Source organism: Leucoraja erinacea, chromosome 30, assembly GCF_028641065.1.
Source record: "Leucoraja erinacea ecotype New England chromosome 30, Leri_hhj_1, whole genome shotgun sequence".
NCBI lineage: Eukaryota > Metazoa > Chordata > Chondrichthyes > Rajiformes > Rajidae > Leucoraja > Leucoraja erinaceus.
Genome location: NC_073406.1, coordinates 3,216,109 through 3,238,231, shown reverse-complemented (window position 1 = coordinate 3,238,231; position 22,123 = coordinate 3,216,109). Strand labels below are relative to the sequence as shown.

Sequence of the window (22,123 nt, the reverse complement as noted above, 5' to 3'; positions counted from 1 at the left end):
AAGAGGAAAAATCTTTTTCATTAATGCAAGAGAATTACTCTTACAACACTATCAGTATTAATTGAAGTATAATCATTTGAAAATTATAAATATATTAACTTTGAGTTAGTACAAGGATAATATTCTACAGTGAGGTCAAGCCATGTTGTGGGACCTGAGGCAAAAGTGTAGGCTGACGTCTTAGTGAAAGGGGAATACAGCTGTATGTGGAATGGGCCTAGCTGGGCACCTCCCCGTCTGAGGTCATTTGTTGCCAGCCCGGATTGGTCCTGGTCTTTTCTCCAGTTCTTCACCCCCCTATGTTCAGTCTGAATAAGGGTCCCGACCGGAAACATCGCCGATCCTTTTCCTCCAGCGATGCTGCCTGACCCGCTGAGTTACTCCAGCACTTTGTATCTATATTAAATCAAAGCCTGACCCTCTAATCACCTTGTAAAATATCCTGTTTTGAAAAATAAAGGGTGTTCTCGGTGGCTGATGTTGCCACACAAACTAATTGATCATTTTTGATATTGTGGGTCATATCATATTATGATATTGTGGGTCGGCTCTGACCTCCCTACCATCGAGGGGATCTATCACAGTCGCTGCCTCAAAAAGGCTGACAGCATCATCAAGGATCCACACCATCCTGGCCACACACTCATCTCCCCACTGCCTTCAGGTAGAAGGTACAGGGAGCCTGAAATCTGCAACATCCAGGTTCAGGAATAGCTGCTTCCCCACAGCCATCAGGCTATTAAACTCAACTCAAACTGGTGGATTTGCCTACTTTCCAATGGTATTTATATTCAGTAGCTTCTGTGAAGCGCTTAAGGCATCCAGGGGATAAACAGCTCAATTGAAATGCAAATTTCTTTAATGATAACATTGTATTGGCAATCTTCACAATTTATAATTATTTACAACTTGTATGGTGGATTTTTCTTAAATTTATTTGACATGCGGTTTGTAGATTAATTGGCCTCCAAATTGCTCCAAGTGTTGAAGGAATGGATGAGTAAATGGGATAACATAGAACTAATGTATTACAGCTAGTGATGACATTTGCACTGACTAAATGAAATGTTGCCATTATTGTAATGTCAGAGAGAAGTTGACAAGAAATATACTTGAATTGAGGTAATGTAGATAACAAATAATGCCAAAACACTGGTCCGCCTGCTCATATTGAGATATCAGATTGTTAAGCAACACCTTGGCGGCATTACATTTGCGAGGTATATTTGGTTGTCTCTCTTACTTGGCTTTGAGCAATATTGTATACAGTGGTTACAACACATTATTCAGCCAACTCTTTCGTGAACATGTATGCAGTATTGTGGAAGTAGTGTGCAAAATTGTGTATGAGGATTGGTTTAGCTTTGGAATATCAGTTACCATGTTCCAGCGGTTTTAGTAATCGCCTGACGTTTACTTTCAGTTTTGTCCAGTCTGCTATCCATTCTGCTGCTTTTACTTCGATTCCATATGCTTTGGGTTAAGTTGCATCTTCTCAAAGACATATTGCATCTTGGAAATCTGAAACTGAAAAACCTGGGAACACACCACATGTCAGGCTAGATGCAGCCCTGCTCAGAGCATTTCTGAAATTTTCTATTTCAATAAAAATTAACAGAGTTTACTGTTCAGTTTTGGAACAGATTGACTATTCTGTATTATATATTATGCATGTTTTTCGATTGAATCTTTGAATATGTTAGTGGACATTTATTTTTAATACATTGGCACCTAAACACATTGATGGAGTTGAAGGTAGACACAAAATGCTGGAGTAACTCAGCGGGACAGGCAGCATTTCTGGAGCAATACTGCATACATGTTCACGAAAGAGTTGGGTGATGTTTCGGGTCGAGACCCTTCTTCAGAGATTGATGGAGTTGATATTTATGATCACTCTGGACTCATACCGACCAACAAAATTTAAAAGTAACAGTGATTTCACCAGGGGATTTAGTGGTTCAACACCACGAAACAGCCTTGGATGTTACTGCTGCCTCAGCACCTCGTCCCGTAGCCACTCGTCTGAATTTATTTCATTTTAATGGAAGGCGTGATACCTGGGTCGAGCGGTGGTGGTAGGTCATTCAAGTGGATCAGAACGAGCACCGTCCACAAAATACCGAAGCCCAGCTGTTGAAGCTGTCAGTTTAAATTTGTTTCTCAATATTTGGCACCCAGACTTGTTTAAATTAGAATTAAATTTAAATCTTGCATATTAGACAATTCGCCATGACACAAAACGAACAGACCTGCCTTATTTTCCCAATCCTGCCAACCCCTTGTGAAGGCTACGGGATTCCGCACTATATTAGCACTTTACCTGGCTCGGGAAATCACGAGCAAAGATCTTTGATCACGAGATCCTGCTTTCTCATTGTATTGCATAGGGAGGGAGCGCACTCTGTTTAAAAAAAACAAATTGTATTTCTGTTATACCAGCAGCTCACCATTTTAAAATAAAATCCGGCCAGTATATATCGTTTTTCTTTTGAAGTAATCTTGAAGTAACTTAATCAAAGCGTCAAATTATTACCATTTATATATCTTTGCGGGTTTACGATAGATACCTCTTAACGGAAGCGAACATTTTAATAAAATATTGCGGATGGTTGAAACCCAAAATAAAGAAAACTTTCTGTAGATCCGGCAACGTTTTGAATTGAAGCCCCTTCGTTTAAACTGGGAAAAGAAAACAAGTTGGTACTTGTTTTTCGTTCATGTTCTAACGAAGGATCTACCTGAAACGTTAAGTCTGCTTCTCTTTCACGAACATTGTCTGATCTGCTGAATCTTCCCGCCACAAAAATGTTGAGTCTTAATAGGTTGTGTGGATAGTCCATATATCCTTTGAGTTAATATAAAATTAGATTCATTATTACGCTAAGTTTTAGAAGTGACATTTGGAGAAACCGAGAACCGCCTGGAACGCAGGTTTTCTGCAAAAGCAGTACAGTTCCTGGCACCGCATAATATGCATTGTGTAAAAATGTCGGTGTGGCATTCACTTCTCCCTAGAGACTTGCCCAGAAGCAACAAGGCAATTTATTCTGCTGATGAACGTCACTCTAATCGCATCACGATTTAAAAAAATAGAATCTTTTTTTAGGGAGATCATTGTACAGTTACTGAATAGAAACTATTTACAGAAATGGGGAAACAATTTTTTTACGTAGGAGTGAGTACAAATTAAAACACGCAGCGTTTAAATCTTACTGCAATACAAGCAGACCATGTGATATCCTTGCAAGATCCACCCAATTTCTGAAAAGTAGATTATTTGATGACTGCACCCAATGAAAATCCTAGAAGGAACAATGTCCTTGAAATTAAAATAAAATGTTTACGGGCAAATTACGTTGAACAATATCTAAATAACCGATCATTTTTTCGCTGGAGTTATTGATTTACTAAAATGGCCCGATTTCGAGCCTTTTTTTCCTGCGTCTCCCGCCATTATATGTGGCCGTTTGATTCTCGTAATATGTCCCGCCATTTTACAGCATTGCACCGCTGGTCGGCTGCGAGATTGCAGTAATCGAGAGAGCTTGGAAGGCAGCCACAAGGTGTGTCATGCGGCCGGTATAGCTCATCACTGAGGGAAAGCACATAAATAGCTGTTCTCGGGATTTGCTCAAAGTCCAGTTGTTTATTTAAACGGCCTTGGCTTCTCGAAGTACACACAAGCTTGTAAACAGATAGCATGTATTTGAATGGGGGTTAAAATAGAATAAAACCTCCGATAGCAGCATTCGCCGAAGTCTTTGTGAAAAGATTGCATTTTACTGCCTGCCGTTTTCGCAATTGCAGCTACAAAAGCATGGATTAGATTAATTAAAATGTGTACATTTTGCATGTTGTCCTTATTTGGCAGTACAGTTAACTATGCAACATAAATTGAACTATCGTAATTATACATATTATAATTATAATTCAACTACAAAATAAATGTATTCTTAATAAAACACACACAGCTTCCATGATTCTCCAAACCAGTACCACCCCCTTCCCCAATATCGCCAGGATTGGTGATTTTCACCTAACATCACGTCTTGGGCTGGGAAATAGAAGGAAGAGTTGGGGTGTTACAATTGATCTCAGTCATCTGGGTTTGAAAAGCACAAATTAGGTTGTACTTTTGTACCGATTACTCTATAATGTCACCAGGAAATGCATGCAATGGCCTTTATATTAGTTTAGGGATTTTGAGTTATTAAATAAGTCTATTTGGTCTGACATCCTAAAATAAACTTTATAGGTTCCCCAAGTCATCTGTGGCAAATCATTTCTGGACCACCAGCTAAAAGATGCACATTTTGAATACAACAATGTAAAAAGATGTTGAAAATAAGACCGAACTTAAATGTATTATCTCTCATTTTGATAAAGCACCAGAATGTATCAAAGAATAACTGACAGTGTTTAATCGCAGATTGGTTACAGCACAGGAGGGGTTCATTTGGCTCCTTGTGTCTATACTGGCACCATGTGAGAACATCCTACTCTCCGTATTTCCCTTAGTCCTGCAGATTCTCTCCTACAAAACACAAGAATTCAAGACCAGGATTGGCAGTTTGCAGAGGAGAAACAATTAGATGGAAAATTCAATATTACACTTAAGCTTTAAAAATCGTAGTTGTATGTTCCGTTGTATTACTATTTATGTTTACTTTTATAATGTACATTAACACCAAAGTTGTTACCTTCAGTTTAGCATTCTTTTTCTACCAAAGTCGAACATTTTGATCATAAGCCATTTTCTAAACTTCAGTAATGTGGAAACCGAAAATCTTATTTTATAGATAACATAGATGGAATGCTTGAATTTCTGTTTCGGGGAAGATTCAATCCCATTGATGTTTCTCCATTTAGGTTAAATAAAGAGTCAGCAGGGTGAATTATTCCTTTGGAATTTAATTAGTGCAGCTAATGAGCATGATGCTAAATCATTAACCTAATGCATCAGTGGATAATTCACCAGGGAATGGGAATATGAAAATTACTTGGGACTTCAAGATTGCTGATGGATGAGATGAGATACAAGGAACTGCAGATGCAGGTTTACAAAAAATAAAAAATGCTGGAGTAACTCAGCGGATCAGGAAGCTTCTCTGGAGAACATGGATAGGTGATGATTTGTGTCGGGACCCTTCTCCATACAATAAGATATTGGTGGAACTGGAGCTCTGCTTTTGAAGATGAGAATAGGAACAGGAAAATAAAGCATGAATGAATTCAGTGGTGCGCTTAAGTAAATCTTGGAAATAATAGCTGAATACTGTCAGCGTGCTTTGTCCAAATTTCTGCATCTGGTTTAAAAGAATCCAGTTAATTTAAGTACAAGGTTTATTTGAGACAGTGTAAATTAGGATTTTGTACCAGTTTTGATCATAATACATTTACTCCCTCAATCCAACAACATTGCGTATTCATCAGTATCATGGACTAGAATACAGAAGATATCAATTGTCATCAACAGCAATTGAGAATCAATTATTCCCTAATCTCCATTTCTGATCTTGCCAAACCACATATATAATGCTTTCTTCATGATGTTGGGTATACTTTATGAAATATGGTGTAGCTGCAACCCGAACAGCGTAGTTTACATCGAAAACACAAAAAATAAGTTAATTGTAGAATCATATAGCACGGAGACTCAACTCACGGCATTCATGGCAGTCATCAAACTCCACACTTCATTTTCTGTTCTTGCATCCCCATCAACCTCATCCGCTCCCTGATTTTCCTATTTCCTACCTGGTGTCATATAGACATACAGTACCTGTGGGAGTAAACTGGAGTGTTGGAATTGGGGGGGGGGGGGGGGGGGGGGGGGGGAATGGTGCACATCAACCTTACACACACGTCATACCAACAACGCACAACCTCAGCATCAAGTAACGAGTCTCTGGAGCTGTAAGGCTGCAGCACCAACTGCTATGCCAATAGTGTGTTTAAATTTCATTCTAATCTTTAAACAATTGTTGAAAATAATAGTTTGAATATTGGCATAACATGTAACGTGTTGATTGTAAAATGCCTTGGTTAGTTTGTATTTTGCATAATAATTTCCCCCCCCCTTTTGTTTTTCAGATATGGCCGAGTGGAAAGTGTCAAAATTCTTCCCAAAAGGGGCTCAGAAGGTGGAGTGGCAGCCTTTGTGGATTTTGTGGACATCAAAAGTGCACAGAAAGCGCATAATTCTGTCAATAAAATGGGAGATCGGGACCTTCGAACGGATTACAATGAGCCTGGCACTATTCCAAGTGCTGCCCGGGGATTAGATGATACCGTTCCTATAGGAACTCGTACTAGAGAGGTTTCAGGGTTCAGGGGAGGTGGTGGGGGGCCAACATATGGACCGCCACCATCACTACATGGACGGGAAGGACGTTATGAACGGAGACTTGATGGGTAAGTTCCAAGGTTTCTCTAGGCAGGATTTTGATAAATAGTGTGAGAAGCAGCAACTCATGTTTAGGTTCCCCAGATGGATTTAAGGAGGAAATCTGTACACTCGTGTCGTTATTGGATATGGAAGAGAATTGAAACCAGTAGCAGCTCTGGCCTCTTCGCAGTGGATCTATTCTGCAGCTGGCTGGATGACTACTCCTGGGATAAGTTTGGTTAGTGTGATGGAAGGTTTCTATCAGTTACTATGGAGTTAACCCTCGAAATAAGCTTCCCTTTTTCCCTGGATTGCAAGCAGTTCCCTCTGGATGGATCCCTTCGATTGAGTGGCATGATATTACATCCTGGTACAACCAACCTGAGGAATACTATGGAATTACTAGACCTACAGTTTCAGGCAATATTGAAGTGCATTGAAGACTTCCCGCAGTATCATTGGCTTTGGTTTAAATGTAATATATTGATGCACGTTCTTTGGATATGAAATCTTTCGATGAAGATATAGTACTCTTTGATCTACCACCTTGAAGGATATTACAGCTAATAATTTTCAACGAATTCATGGAAAGGAAAACTGAAGAATTGATGAAGTAACATATACAAGGGTCTACATATCTGTACTGTTTATTTTGATTCACCCCGATTGGATCTTATGGATTTTTCTGGTCTGACGGTTAAATTATAGAAGCTTACAAACATTTGGAATTTTATTTTCCCGCATAATGGAATGAAGGGCATTATCACTTCAACGTGGGATTATATTCATCTTAAAGTAGTTGTATGGCAGATTGGATTACCTGGTTTGTGTTTCATACTCATCTTGATTCTACTTATTGTACCAGTGGACTATCAAACAAGGGACATCTGTTAGTGGATACTTTACATTTTAACTTTCAGATCAAATATGAAAAGATTTTAAGACATGGCAACTGACTGCTAGAAAATGGATATTATATGTCTACTACTAGAAGAAAGCACTGTGCTCTGGGAGTAACGGGTATAGTTGCTTAATATCGACTCGGATTGGGATACATTTATCTACATCCATCTGAACGCACTCCGCATCTCAGAAAGGTCTTGGGGTTTGGGAGTTACTTTAAACTTTGGGAGCTATCTGTATGAGGCGAATGTACGTAACACTGGCAATGGAAATTTATCTTTCTTGGGCGTTCAGTTTTCTTGATACAATCCCCAAATCAATGCGGCACTAGCACTATCCGAAGTTGGATTACCCCTTTAAGAGGGGACCAAATTGGGAATGTTTGTACACTTTTCTCTCCCTAGATTTAATTGGGATTTAGGTCGTGTTTACTGCAGTCTAAAAAGGTTGGTATGCCCTGCCATGCGTATCTTAGCCCCTCTTCTAACCCAGTCAACCCTTTCTTTCCACTAACTCCAGTAGTCATTAGCACTGCTAAAAGTTCAATCAGCACTTAGCCAATAGAATCTCACTGTCTTGCACCTCTGTGAGCTACTTTGCCTGTCTTTGTCTTTCATTGATTAGGAATTTGTATTTTTTTTTGTGTGTCAGCTGATGGCAATAATGCTTTGGAATCAGCTTGCTTCTTTTCATTGCTGAAAGGTCAGTGTAAAATGATTCCACAGTACATTATAAGCACAGTTCTATACCGCCTTCATTAAGTCAACTTGACTACGCATAGCTTAGTGGCTTTGCTTCTCGGTGTCTTCTGTTTTCTGAATCTGTAGAATCAGCAAAATAGTAATACTGTTTTAATATCTTGCATGGAAGAAATTTAGAATGGGAAGGGATTAAAAAAAAACCCGAATGGAAACAAAACAGTAAAGATTGAGTAGAGTTATGTAAATTCCAGAATTTAAAATAACTAGATTTCTGGATATTATGTATTTTACTGAGGTAAATTACTCAGCGAATTAGTTAGCTTTTGGTAAGTCAGCTTCTACAATAATCCTTTCCTGACTATACCTGAGAATTGGGAAATAAAAGCTTAGTAATTAGTCTAATATCAACTGCAATAGGAAATTAATAAGCAATGGTTTACTGTGAAATATAAGCATTGGAAGAAAACATTCTATTTTTTTAAACAATAATAGTTACTGAACACAATGCTTTTGCCAATTATGTAAATGTTTCCATATAGTCGCTATTTAAAATTCAAGTGCTTATTTTGCCAGTGTTTAATGGGGGAAATTCGGGGATATTTCAGCTATGTGGATGATGCGTGACTGATTCTTTGTTTTCCTTCTTTTCCCCCACCCCCTTCCCCAAACAAAACACAGGGCTTCTGACAACCGGGAGCGTACTTATGATCATAGTGCCTATGGACACCACGATCGTACAACAGCAGGGTTTGATCGTCCCAGACATTATGAACAGGATTACTATAGAGATCCTCGGGATCGAACTATACAACATGGAGTTTATTATGGGTCAAGAAGTCGAAGCCCTACTCGATTTGAAGCTCATGATCCACGTTATGAACAAAGAGGGAGGGAACAGTTTGCAATATCAAGTGTAGTACACCGAGATCTCTACAGGGAAGATATTACTCGGGAAGTAAGAGGGAGACGGCAGGAAAAGAACTATCAGCACAGCCGAAGTCGATCCCCACATTCCTCACGGTCAGGAAACCAATCCCCACAGCGACCTAGCCAAGGACGGCCACGGCGATCTCCCAGTGGCAGTGGGTCCCGGAGTAGGTCATCAAGCAGTGATTCAGTCAGCAGCAGCAGTAGTACCAGCAGTGACAGGTAGGTGGAGAGGAGCGTACCACAAATAGTTTCCATCCACGCATCCCATTTGACGTCAGAGTAGATGGGATAATTTGGTCCTTTTGCTTGTCATCAGAAAAGGTGAAGTGTGTAAGTTGGCAAAACTGGGTATCTCTCTTTATAGTACCGTTTTAATCCAGAGAGTTTTCAATTATTTAAAAGAAAGGAATGTATATTTAGCACAAACCCACCAAAGCAGTTTTTGTGCCACTCAAATGCAAAATTAACGTACTGTTGTTATTAGGATGTTAATGAAATTGCAATGGAACAGATGTATCATTTATGCCATTTCCGTGAAGGAGAAAAAATACCTTTCCAAAAGGGTAAATCTGAAAATAGCATTTGTGTAGAGCATGTGGGTAAATTGATGATGGTAGTAGCAATCTATTGTGATAAGATAATTCTGTAAGCTTGAGTATGAACTTTTTCCCCGCCTGTGACAAAGTGGCAACAGTGTTTACACATTTGGATGTGAATCCTCACCACAATGACATTCCATTCAGGATGGTCATTGCATCAAGGTCGTTGCATCTGTTTAGTCTATTCAGATGCATTGTAATTAGGAGGGGGAAAAATCAGTTTTTCAGTAATTTCTAGTATTGCACATCACTGTGTTCATAATATTAGAACCTTTTATCTTTCCGACTTTGAATATTGTTAGTGGCAGGATAGCAATGTCAAATTTCTATACATGTATACAAACTGAGAAACCTTTTTTTCCCCCTACTTGGTCATACATAGCAGCCAATTGTTGATTTGCAAAAACAATTGCATGTTTTGTGAGAACTATTAGCAGAAAGATCAAAATGTTTTGCCTGGTTTTACTGAACATTTCAATGAGAAAGTATAACTTGTATTATTCCATGATAATCAAATGTGTGTTTTTGTAATGTTTTATGACGTTATCTCACAATTGGAAAGATTGTGGCATTGTGCTTGATCCCTGACAACTAGATGCATCAGATCCTAAATGTACACAGTGAAAGATTTACATTTCCTACTGATCATTTAAGTGTAGATTATTTTTAGAATTATTTTTAATATTATTTTACTTGTTGCATTCTGCTGCCTGTAATGGCAATGTGTGTGTGAGTTCACTCGGCTTGAAGCACTGCCGTGATAGAATCATTAGTTAGTAAGTCTACTTTAGAAGGCAAAGTCCCTTTCATTCCTCAATTTAAGTAGTGCCTTTGATAATTTATTTTGTAGCATGGTAAATTAGAACTATGCACAATATTCATTTTGTAAACCATTTTGTTGCACTGAAAAGTGCAATGACAATAAATTGAATCCAATCCAATTCCAAATGAGATCTATGCAAGGTTCTCCACAGGTTTAATGGAACTATTTAATTACTTTACTTTTGCTCCTTAGTTTGGTTCAAGGTACAGTGAAAAACTTTTTTGTTGCATACTCTCCAGTCAGTGAAAAGACTATACATGATTACGATCAAGCCGTCCACAGTGTACAGATACAGGATAAGGGAATAACATTTAGTGTAAGACAAAGTCCGATAAAAGATAGTCCAAGCGTCTCCAATGAGGTAGATCGTAGGTCAGGACTGCTCTCTAGTTGGTGATAATATGGCTCAGTAGCCCAATAATGGCAACTGAGCAGTGGCAGTGGTTTGCCAGAACTATGCAGTCTTCATTTACCTCATGTCTAAATTATCTATTCTAAAATTCACTTGCTCTTTCCACTTAAGTTCTTCAGTTTATGTGCTGGTAACACTGTTGGTATTGATTATTATTGCTATTATTAAGTTGTATTTCTGTTTGCCAAGTCCAAATTATTTTTGGAAATGGTAAACAGTAGTGGCTCTAATGCCAATTGTTGTGGCACACTCCAACTTTCCACCATTCTAAACCAAAATCTTTTAACTCCAAAGTCTTCTGTTTTATCACCATTTAATATGAATTCTGCTACTTGACCTTCGGTACTTATCCGAGTTGTAAGTCTCGTATACAACTGGATTTTAGCGTATCTAATTATATTACACCTACTTAGTACCTTAATCTACTGCCTATTACTTCTACATAGAATAGTCAAGCATCACTTGCCCTATTGAAATCTGTGCTAATTTGTGTGTCAGATTTTTTTTTGCCACGTCATTGAGCAAAAATTCCATTGAACCAGGACTTGAGGTCAGCAAAGGTTTGAAAGTGGTTCCCATCAATGAGAATAAAACACCTCAAAAATATCTAGTGATTTTTGTGGTGAGAACTTCCTTTTTAATGCTGGCTGCTTTCAGTTGAAATTTCCAAGTAAATTCATTATGTCCAGCAACTTTGATATCATTTGGCTGAACAGATGATCAAATTAAAGAATTTTAGAGTCAGACAACCAGGAAGCAGCCTTTAAGTTAATTTTAGTGTAGTGTTAAACAAAAATGAATATGATACCATTAAGGATGTGGCTAAAATATCCTAAACTTTAGAAGCTTTTTTAATTCCCATTTATTTTAAGACATTTGTCGTGTAAGGAAATTACAATAATCATTGTGCTGTAATTATAATTACAGTTTAGTCATGACGCACTATGATCTCATGTAACTGGGTATGAGATGTTGTTGCCTAAATTTACATCCGATCAAGCAATTACTCTTGCTTGCGATGGAGCAGGCTGCAATCAGCAAATAAGAAAATACACTACCACTGGTAGCAAGTTTGGGAATCTCACAGTACACCGTACATGTGTGAAAACTCTAAAGTTCACGTTAGTTGCATGGATTTGTGAATATCTACACTTGCTGTGATTTGATAATAACCACTAAATCTCTTATCTTCATTAAGCTCACTACTTTTGAATTCCTGATTCGATTTTCTCACTGGAGTATAGCAGAACGTTATCTGTCTGCAATCCTCTGACACAATTTCCTTTCCTGGTGGATTTTTATAAATATAAAATTGTGCAGCTGCTATATTACATCCTGAATTTCTTTATGTATGTATTGACCAATTGTGGGATATACCCGTTTCAGAAGCGTGCACACATTTATATGTAGAAAAGGTTAGCAACTGAGTAAAATACCTGGGGCAAATGATCCCTTCTGAGAAATTGTCCCAATAGTATTTGGTTTTGAGGTCGATCATATGTTTTGTGAACAAATTGATGTGTCTAAGACTTATGATTTTTACTGTCACTGTTTTTCCCAATGCTTTTAAGTAATGCATTCTAATGATATACTGAATGTGTTTTGATGCTCTATGTAGGTCAGTAAGTGCATTGATGTGTTGTATGCAAATGCACATTACTCTGAATACGTGGGAATTTTTTTGTTGTGTATGTTGTCAGTATGTTGTTTCTTTATGGAGATACAAGATAGATGAAAGTTAATGGCCCTGATTCTCTTGAAATATGAACCTAAATATGTTCCTGTTGTGTAAATATCACACGTTTGCATGTTTCTAACAAATATACAGATCTCTGAGAAAAAGCAGTGATGCATAACATGGATTTTGTTGGAAAGGACATTGACAGCTGCCACCAGTCCTAGGGTTATATTTGGTTGTGCTGTGTCACATTTATTGGATAACTGTTTAATCAGCTCCTTTCCAAGTTCACCAGAGGTTCAGGATTCAAAATCTTTTAACATCAATCACCATCGTACTACCCAGATGCCCTGCTACCAGCCGTCCTGATTGTGAAATGCTAGTCCTGAGTAAATAATGCCATTTTAGAGTGAATTTACTAACAAGTACACTGCCTGTAATCCATTGTGGACTTTATTCCTCTTGATTCACGTGTAGATGAATAATGGAAATGGTGAAGTTAATTGTTCTCATTCTGGCTAATCTTCAAAATGCAAAGCAGGAAGAAAAATAGCATTGAATCTCCAGAATAATTAATTTATGTTTACAATGTATAAAATCACATGTATCTGTTGGACATAATTTTACAATAGCTTGCTAGATTATCCCAATACGGAATTATAGGTAAGCAAAAATGCTGTGACATTTCACACAATTGGGGGTTTTTATTTTATTTTTAGAGATATAGCGTGGAAACGGGCCCTACGGCCCACCGAGTCCACACCAACCAGCGGCCCCAGCACATTAACACTACCCTACACACATTAGGGACAATTGACAATTATACCAAGTATACAAACACAAGCCAATTAAGCTGCAAACCTGTACGTCTTTATAGTGTTGGAGGAAACCAAAGATCTCGGAGAAAACCCGTGCAATCACGGGGAGAACATACAAACTCCATAGAGACTGCACCCGTAGTTGGGATCAACCCCGGGTCTCTACCGCTGCGCCACCGTGCCACCCTTTTGGCATTGCGCTATAGAGGGAGTCATTTGAATAAATGATTTTTGCAAATTTAAATGACTTGGAATTGTTTGTTACTTGAAACTTGATTTAAACCTTGTATTTAAATAATGTTAATTACTGTTCTTTTACAAACCATGTTCTCAGGGTATCTAAATCTAAATTTTATTAATTATTTATGTTATGACATCGGATGGAAGCTGCATACCAAATCTTGTTGCGCTTATTTGCAATGACAATAAAATATATTATTATTATTATTATTATTATGTATTTAAGTTGGAGAGAAAAATCTAATGGCATTTATGAATGCTGAGCCAACAGAAAAGCCAAAGGAAAAATCATAATATTGCAGATGCTAGAACGAGTTGCTGTCTGACAGCATCTGTAAGAACCAACACACTTAACGACCCAAGATATGAGGAGATATTGGTGCAGATCAAAAGCATTTGCAATGCTAAATTTTCAGGAAGGTCTTTAAGGTAAATGGGCTGCAGGTTTAACTGACATATTTCTTACTAGAAGCAGCTTGCAACAATAGTCATTTATTTATCAAACAATTACCACAGGGATATGTTTAAGAAGGAACTGCAGATGCTGGAAAAATCGAAGGTAGATAAAAATGCTGGAGAAACTCAACGGGTGAAACTTAGCATCTATGGAGCAAAATGTTCACCCCAGCGGTATGAACATTGACTTCTCCAATTTCAGGTAGTCCTTGCTTTCTCCCTCTTCCCCCTCCCCTTCCCAGCTCTCCCACAGCCCACTGTCTCCTCCTCTTCCATTCTTCTTCCTGCCCCCCCACATCAGTCTGAAGAATGGTCTCGACCCGAAACGTCACCTTTTCCTTCGCTCCATAGATGCTGCCTCAACCGCTGAGTTTCACCAGCATTTTTATCTACCACAGGGATAACATATGTTTGGCTACACATCTGATTTGGGATTAAATAGTAACTTTCTTAATGATGTAAAACTTGAAAATATGAGATGCCAAAAAAAAGCGAAGTCTCAGTATGGTACCACTTCTCTGGAAAAAAGGAAGATCTCCAGGGATGCTGACTGACCCGTTGCGTTACTCCAGCTTTTTCTGTAATAAAATTCAACAACGGGGTCTTGTATTGTAGCCTAATAGAAAGTAACAAAGGGAGCTAAGTATCTTATGTATGCAGCTGGTCTTTGTGCTATTTTCAATTTCAGAAGCCAAAACACAATCGGAGTTTCATTTTATCACACCTTTTCTCTTGACAGATAATTTATATGAACTCTGAATTGTAATCTCATTTTTTTGAGTACCATATGTATATACCAAGAGCAAACCCCCCACCACTAAGTTGCAGTAAAAATGTTTGGCATAGAATAAAGAACAAAAGAGAATGTCTATGATAGGGTGGAGGGTGGGAGTGATTGAAAGTGGGCAATAAAGGCATTGTACCGTACTGAGACCTCTCTTTTAGAGGGTTGATTCATTACTGTCACCTTGCCCCTCCAATCTGAACTCTCATAGGTACTTAAAAAAAAGATTTGAGCTACTCATTGCTGTCCCAGGAATCTGGTGTGAATCTCTGCCCTCTCCTGGTGTATCTCCAATAATGAATTCCTCTGTGACTCAGTATGGAGAGACTGCCAGCGAGGTCTGGTTTTGGGTGGACTGTGTGAATGTGGAAGCCACTGTGCTGAGATGTTTGCCTTGGACTGCACCTTGGCTGGCAGAGTGAATCTGGCCAATAGCTGGGGACTGACAATATTTTCACCACGTGTTCACAGAACGCCCAGGTCATACCGTTTTCCTCATCGCCATCTTTTGAATATGATGGAAACTGCCGTCTCACCCTCACCTTTGTTTGCCTGCACAGATTCTCCCAGCCGAAAGTGCAGAGACAGCAGTTTCCATCTCCTCAGGTGATGACCGAGACTGTATGACCCAGATTGTGTGGCAGCATATGAAGCAAGTGCTACCAGTTGCTTTCAATGCTTCTAGGTGCCAGCCAGAATGCTACTCCGAGTTCCACATCTCAGTGTTGAGAGGCTGCATAGCTCATCCTGGCCTGCCCAACACCAGCCTCCACAGGCTGCCTGCACACCAATTTATGATGCTATTTAATTTGGTGCTAGCATCCCAACACAACAGTGCACGGCAACAAGGATCCTTGTACAGCAGTGCAGTATGTATTGCATCTCTCTCTATATAATTCTGCAATTACCTTTTACATAGCTGATTCCATTAGCACTGTTGTTCCCAGGAATGCAATCTGTTCTATGTGAAGTACCAGTGCAATGAATAGCAGGGTATAAAAGGAGATGCTGATTTTATACATGAAATTGGCAACGGCAAATAGAACAGTGAGAAAGTAATTAAGAGTGCTCGAAATCTTAGCTAAAGATGCTGGAATTACATGCTAGTTGAACACATTGTTTAGCCCATTATGCTTTATTGTACCTTTCTGCAGATGAGTTATTCCTTGAGCTTGAAACGAGCCATGCCGAATTAGTGTAAGGGGATGAATACAGAGTTCAAAATGGATAAGTAATGTGGGTCATCTAGAAACTCAATGTCTCATTCGCAGTTTGAACAGAAATGGTTTGTAAAACTGTTATCCAGTGTGGCAACAATTATTTTGAAGAATAGATTTGATCTATTTGATGTCATGGAGCTCTTTAAGGACTTTAATGTGCACATATAATGTATGAACAGTTAAAATATTTGGGAATTTGAAAGGTTTATTGGTTTTGATCCACTAAAATAAAAAAAGGTTCAATACTATGCACTCTGTGGCTAGTTAGTTAACATGATTAACATATTACTGCTGGTTAGTTCACACGATTTGTTGTGACCTATCCAAAACTGGAAGAGTAGGTTTGATTTTTAGTGTACTATTAATTAGCTATAATTTATTCATTTCCCATTGCATCTGCGGCAAGTGTGTGCAAATAGTGGCTGAGCTGGATTTGGCTGTGATGCTTTCATTGTTAAAATAAATAGGCTGACATTAATTTTTCAAGAATATGTAAAGAATGGATCCATTTTGTTGAAGTGTTGGAAACAAAGCTGTGTGTGGTTATATCTGAAAATGCATTCATTCCGAATTGTTAGAACATGTTGGGAGAAGTTCAACAAGTTTAGAAATGAATTTTTATACGCAGTATTCTATTAAAGCACATTAATAAACATATAAAATTCTAACGGGATTGGACAGGCTCGATACAGGAAAAATGTTTCAGATATTTGGGGAGTCCAGAACCAGAGGTCACAGTTTAAGAATAAGGGGTAGGCCATTTAGGACTGAGATGACTAAATACTTTTTTGCCTAGAGAGTTGTGAATCTGGAATTCTCTGCCACAGAAGGCAGTGGAGGCCAATTCACTGGATGTATTCAAGAGAGAGTTAGATATTGCTCTTAGTGCTAACGGAACCAATGGATATGGGGAGAAAGCAGGAACGGAGTACTGATTTTTGGATGATCATCCATGATCATATTGGCTCGAAGGGCCAAATCGTCTACTCCTGCACCTATTTTGTATGTTTCTATTAGTATTTTCTTGCACTACTTCAGATTTACTGATTAATCGCATTTATCATGTTTACTATGAAGCATGCAAAAAAAGGAATTTCATTGGATCCAGGTGTATTTGACAATTTAGTGAATCATTTTCTTGAAGGCATCCCCATTGAAAAGAGCAGCATTCGATGTCCATCCCTAATTACCTTTGAAACGATTTGCTCACATTTGACCAATATCCTTCTAAACCCTTTCTATCCATGTACATGTCCAAGTGTCTTTTAAATGTTGTTATTGTACCTGCCTCAACTACCTCTGCTGGCAACTCAATCATTATACTTGCCACCCTCTGAGTGAAAATGTTGCCCCTCTTACCTGTGTCTTCTGGTTCTTGATTCCCTTAACCTGAATAAAAGACTCTCACGCCATCAATTCCTTTCATGATTTTATACACCTTTATAAGATTACCCCTGAACCTCGGGTTCCAATGAATAAAATCCTAGCTTGCCCAATCTCTACCCATAGCTCAAGTTCTTGAGTCCTGCCAACATCCTCGGAAATCTTCTCTGCATTCTTTCCAGCTTAATGACATCCTTCCTTGCGGGGTGACGATAACTAAACGCAATACTCCAACTGCAGCCTCGCCAGCCTCTGAGTATTCAACCATTGAGCATAGAATGTCCCAACTTCCATACTCAATAGACTCCGGACTGTCAAAGCTGCCACAGCCAGACATAAAAACAGCTTTTTTCCACGAGTAGTAGCTCTACACAATAGCCAAAAATCTGTAGCCTCCTTTTGCTCTGGTATTTTGTTTGGTTCACATGTTTGATCAATGGTGTTTTATTATTAATGTTTAGTGTTTGATGTGTCATTCGTAATTGTCACCATATATGTCATATTGTCACGTGGGCGGAGCACCAAGGCAAATTCCTTGGATGTGAATACTTGGCCAATAAACTTATTCATTCATTCATTCATTCAATACCCCTTAACAAAGGGGACCTGGCAAGGGGGGACGCCAAGAACAAAGGGGGGCCATTGAGGACTAATTGGGATACTTTGTCTACATATGGCTACATATATATATACTATATATGGCCACTCTTTGCGTACCTTGTGTATGCAAAACAAAGAATCACACCGTGACATGTTACATGTGATGATAAAGTATCATTCATTCACTTGTTCAGCTGAACAAGACCCTACTGTAATTTTTGGACAACCTTCACACTCTATGATACCAACTACTTTAGTGTTACCTGCAAACGTACCAATCATGGTATTGATCATTTTGAGTGTTCGAGTTACATTCATCCAGACAATGGGAGAGTGTTATTATTTCCCCTGTGTACCTGATAAACATTGCCAAGACGGGCTTTGGCAAGACAGGTGATGTTACCTGGTAGTCGTTGTATATAAGTGTCTGCTTCACTAGTGCTTCTCCTCCCCCATCAAATCGCAAGGATATTCAGTATGTATTGTGGTTGGTGCTTCGGTTCGCTGTTGGTTATTGCCAATGCTTGATGTGTCAAATCAAACCTTGCCCCTGACTATTGTCCAGATCTGATTGTATGCAGCCACAGAGTACTTAAGTTTCAGACAAGCTGTGACTATTGATATTTTTCAATCATCTGAAAATATTCTCATTACTAACCTAATGATGGAGATAGGGTCATTTGCAAAGCTATTTAAAAATGGTTGAGCCTGAGGACATTGCTCTGAAATGACGTCCTGATGCTGAGATCATGCAATTTTTTAACAAATCGTTCATTGGGTTTGAGTTAAATATTAATTACATACAGATATTGAAATTTCAGCTAATGGAGGGTTTCCTGATTCTCACAACCTTTAATAAGCCTTCTCAATGTCACCTTCTTCAAACAATCCTTTGGCATCAAAGGTTTTGATCAGTCTGAAGAAGTGTCTCGACCCGAAATGTCGCCTATTTCCTTCGCTCCATGGATGCTGCCTCACTCGCTGAGTTTCTCCAACATTTTTGTCTCCCTTCGATTTTCCAGCATCTGCAGTTCCTTCTTAAACACTTGGCATCAAAGGTAGTTGTTGTTACCTTGCCCATTGTTATCCATGGTTCATGAGGATATAATGAAGTTTGAAACCAAACTGAATATAAATGAGCAGGTTATTGATAAGTACGTGCCAATTGATAGCATCGTCAGACATTTTCCATCTGTTTGAGACTAGCATCATGTGGCAGTGGTTAGTCAAATGGGATTTGCCATGTCTTTTACCTGGGACATTTTCTGTCTTGTTTGAACTGGATCTAGATTTGGACACACAGGCCATAAACACTTCAAGGATATACGAGTCATAGAGTCTTACAGCATGGAAACAGGCCCTTCAGCCCAACTTGCCCATACCAGCCAACATGTCCCATCTACACTAATCCCACCTGCCTGCATTTGGCCATATCCCTCTAAGAAATAATACTATATCAAAACCCTTCTATGAAAGTACTTTTGGATTCTTTGCTCCAGTAGTTGTTGTTCTAGTATATTGCGTATCCTCTACTCTCAACTGTTATTTTCTATGATTTTGATTACACGTGATGAATATATACTGTAGACTTTCAATGACTGTGACATACATGGATAATGGTAGGGGTACTTAAGAGGTCAGGTGACACTTTTGGAGAGGGAAACAAAGTTTCTTGGCTTTACTTTATTTCCCTGGCACATGAATGAAGGAGCACTACTATTCCTAAACCAACAAATTATCGTTTAATTTTCATTTCAATGACTTTATTTGACTATTTCCATATGTACATAGACTAATATAGTGCACTAAAACGGATTCTACCAGTTGGGTTTTCTTTGGCTGTTGGTAGAAGCCAAGCTGAGGTTGAAGTCTGAATTCATCATCTTTTTTCGGTGTGCTTGTGAAAAGTCGCTCAATATAGCAGATGCACATAAATTGGATAAATAGCTAATGGCCTGAAAGTGGAATTGAAGGCCATAGTCATGGCAGATTTCTTTAGAGCTGGTAGGGAAAGCACATTTTGACTTTAAGAATAGTCAGAAGATAAGCTGGTTTGGCAATACTTTTACTTGTGTCTATTTATTTGTTAGATGACTGTGCTTATAAATTGGTTTTATTATTTGCATTCTTAGTCTAGCATTGAGTAATGGAAAATGGTTTCATAGCAAAGACAGCCAACTCTTAAGATGTATTTTTCCACAATTTGAATCATAAAAGCATTGTAAATGCTGTTTAAATATGAATGTGTTTATTTACTGGGATCTCTATTATTAGTAAGTTAGAATCCAATGAAAAACTACTTTGTAAATTCTGAGCTGGAGTAACTCAGTGCATCGGGTAGCAGGGAAATGGGCACTAGACATTTCGGGTCGGGACCCTTCTTCAGGCTGATGGAGTAGAGGAGAGAAAGCTGGAAAAGGGTGGTGGGGTGAAGCAAATCCTGGCAAATGATAGGTTGATACAGGTGATGGGGGTATTAAGCAGATGGGTGAAGGAGATAAAAGGGTGTCAAGTAAGGAAAGAGGGGGAGGTGTGAAATGTAAAACTGGAGGGTGGGCTATGGTGGAAAAGGACAGGGAGAAGGATGGGGGACTGGGATGAGAGGGGTGGGAGATGTACACATGGTTATGGGGGAATGAAGAGGGTGGTGAAGGTGGAAGGAGAAATATGTGCACATCGGGATTGCCGGTAGACAGGGAAGGCACTGTAAGGAAGTATGACTTGAAATAGAATTCAAGGTTCATACCGTTGGATTGTATGCTTCCCATGCAGTACTTAAAGTGCTGATCTTCCAGTTTGCATGTAGCCACTCTCTGGCAGTGGAGGAGGCCAAGGACAGAAAGGTCGGTAGGAGAATGAGGATGAGAAGGGGAATTTAAATGGCTAGCAACTGGAAACACCAGCAGGCCTTGATGGACGGAACGAAAGTGTTCGGCGAAATGGTCGTCTAATCTACAGTTGGTCTTGCCGATTATGGAATGTGTTTGGTAGTTATTGTACATTGGAAATATAGTCTTAGCAAATAATTAAATTGAGGTCTTGATGTTTTCAAGAGAGAGTTAGATTTAGCTCTTAGGGCTAAAGGAATCGAGGGATATGGGGAAAAAGCAGGAACGGGGTTCTGATTTTAAATGATCAGCCATGCTCGAAGGGCCGAATGGCCTACACCGCACCTATTTTTCTATGTAAAGATGCAATGCTATGGCAAGCCTAGAGCAAGGAACTTCAATTTTCATGTAGATTGGAATGAGTAGTGTGAATGGAATTAAATTATAGGCCCACCATGAACTTGAATAGTAAAACAGGCTTTGGGTCCTACATTGCATAAATCTTATTCTTCAATTGCCATGTGAAATTTAGTTTCCTAAAATGTTCTTTCTAAAGTTTGGCGGTCTCTGTATCATTCTTTTAGGCTCATATGGCAGCCAAGTTGGACACAGCGGGAACTCCCAAACACCAATAACAGACAATGTTTTGGTGGTGTTAGTTGGAGGATATATAGGGGAGAACAGGTAAATAACTCGTTTTTAGAATGGTTGCACCTACCGTGACAGGTAGGTGGAGCTTCAGTTTAATATCTCATCTGTCAGAAGTCATTTGAAACAAAAGCAGTATATTTTCAGTACCTTTACCCAGCAACTAAAATTGCATTTTTAGAACAAACAAGTATGAGGATGAAAAGGAAGAAGTATACACATTTGGTATCTGGAAGTAATATTGTAAGAGAGATTTTTAATGTTTTTAATTAGCAGAATTAAAACCCTGATTAACAACTAATAATTGATTTTGATGTTTAACTCTTATTTAGTTATTCTCCTATCCATCTGTATCTTTGTTGGCATTTAATCTTAATGTCAAAAAGTCAGTAACTGTAGGTGATTGTACTTTGAGTGCACACATCAGTTGGTTAATAAACTTGTACTATATCTATGAAATCAAAATAGAGCCATTTAGCATATCAGCAGAACAAATCTGGTCTTCAGATTGCAAACCAATTGGTTCTTTATGTTTTGCTCCTGGCACTTATCATTTTGTTTTGTTTGCAAAACCTGCATTGGCACTTGTTTTACTTGTTTTGATACGAACTGTTTAAAATACATACAAGTTAAGCTCTGGTGCCGTGGGCTCTGGGTGCTTATGAAGGAAACTGATTTCTAACTACAAAGGGAATCAAGGGTTAAGGAG

At 38.7% G+C, this 22,123-nt stretch overlaps 1 protein-coding gene across 3 annotated transcripts in view; it reads left to right on the top strand.

The window, feature by feature from the left end:
- Positions 1–22,123, top strand: part of spen (spen family transcriptional repressor) — a 71,071-nt gene that overhangs the window by 4,231 nt on the left and 44,717 nt on the right. For all 3 annotated transcript variants that reach the window (XM_055659128.1, XM_055659127.1, XM_055659126.1), the window contains exons 2-3: positions 6,097–6,417; positions 8,674–9,144. In XM_055659128.1, the coding sequence (XP_055515103.1) occupies positions 6,097–6,417; positions 8,674–9,144 (792 nt within the window). The remainder of the gene's footprint in view (positions 1–6,096; positions 6,418–8,673; positions 9,145–22,123) is intronic.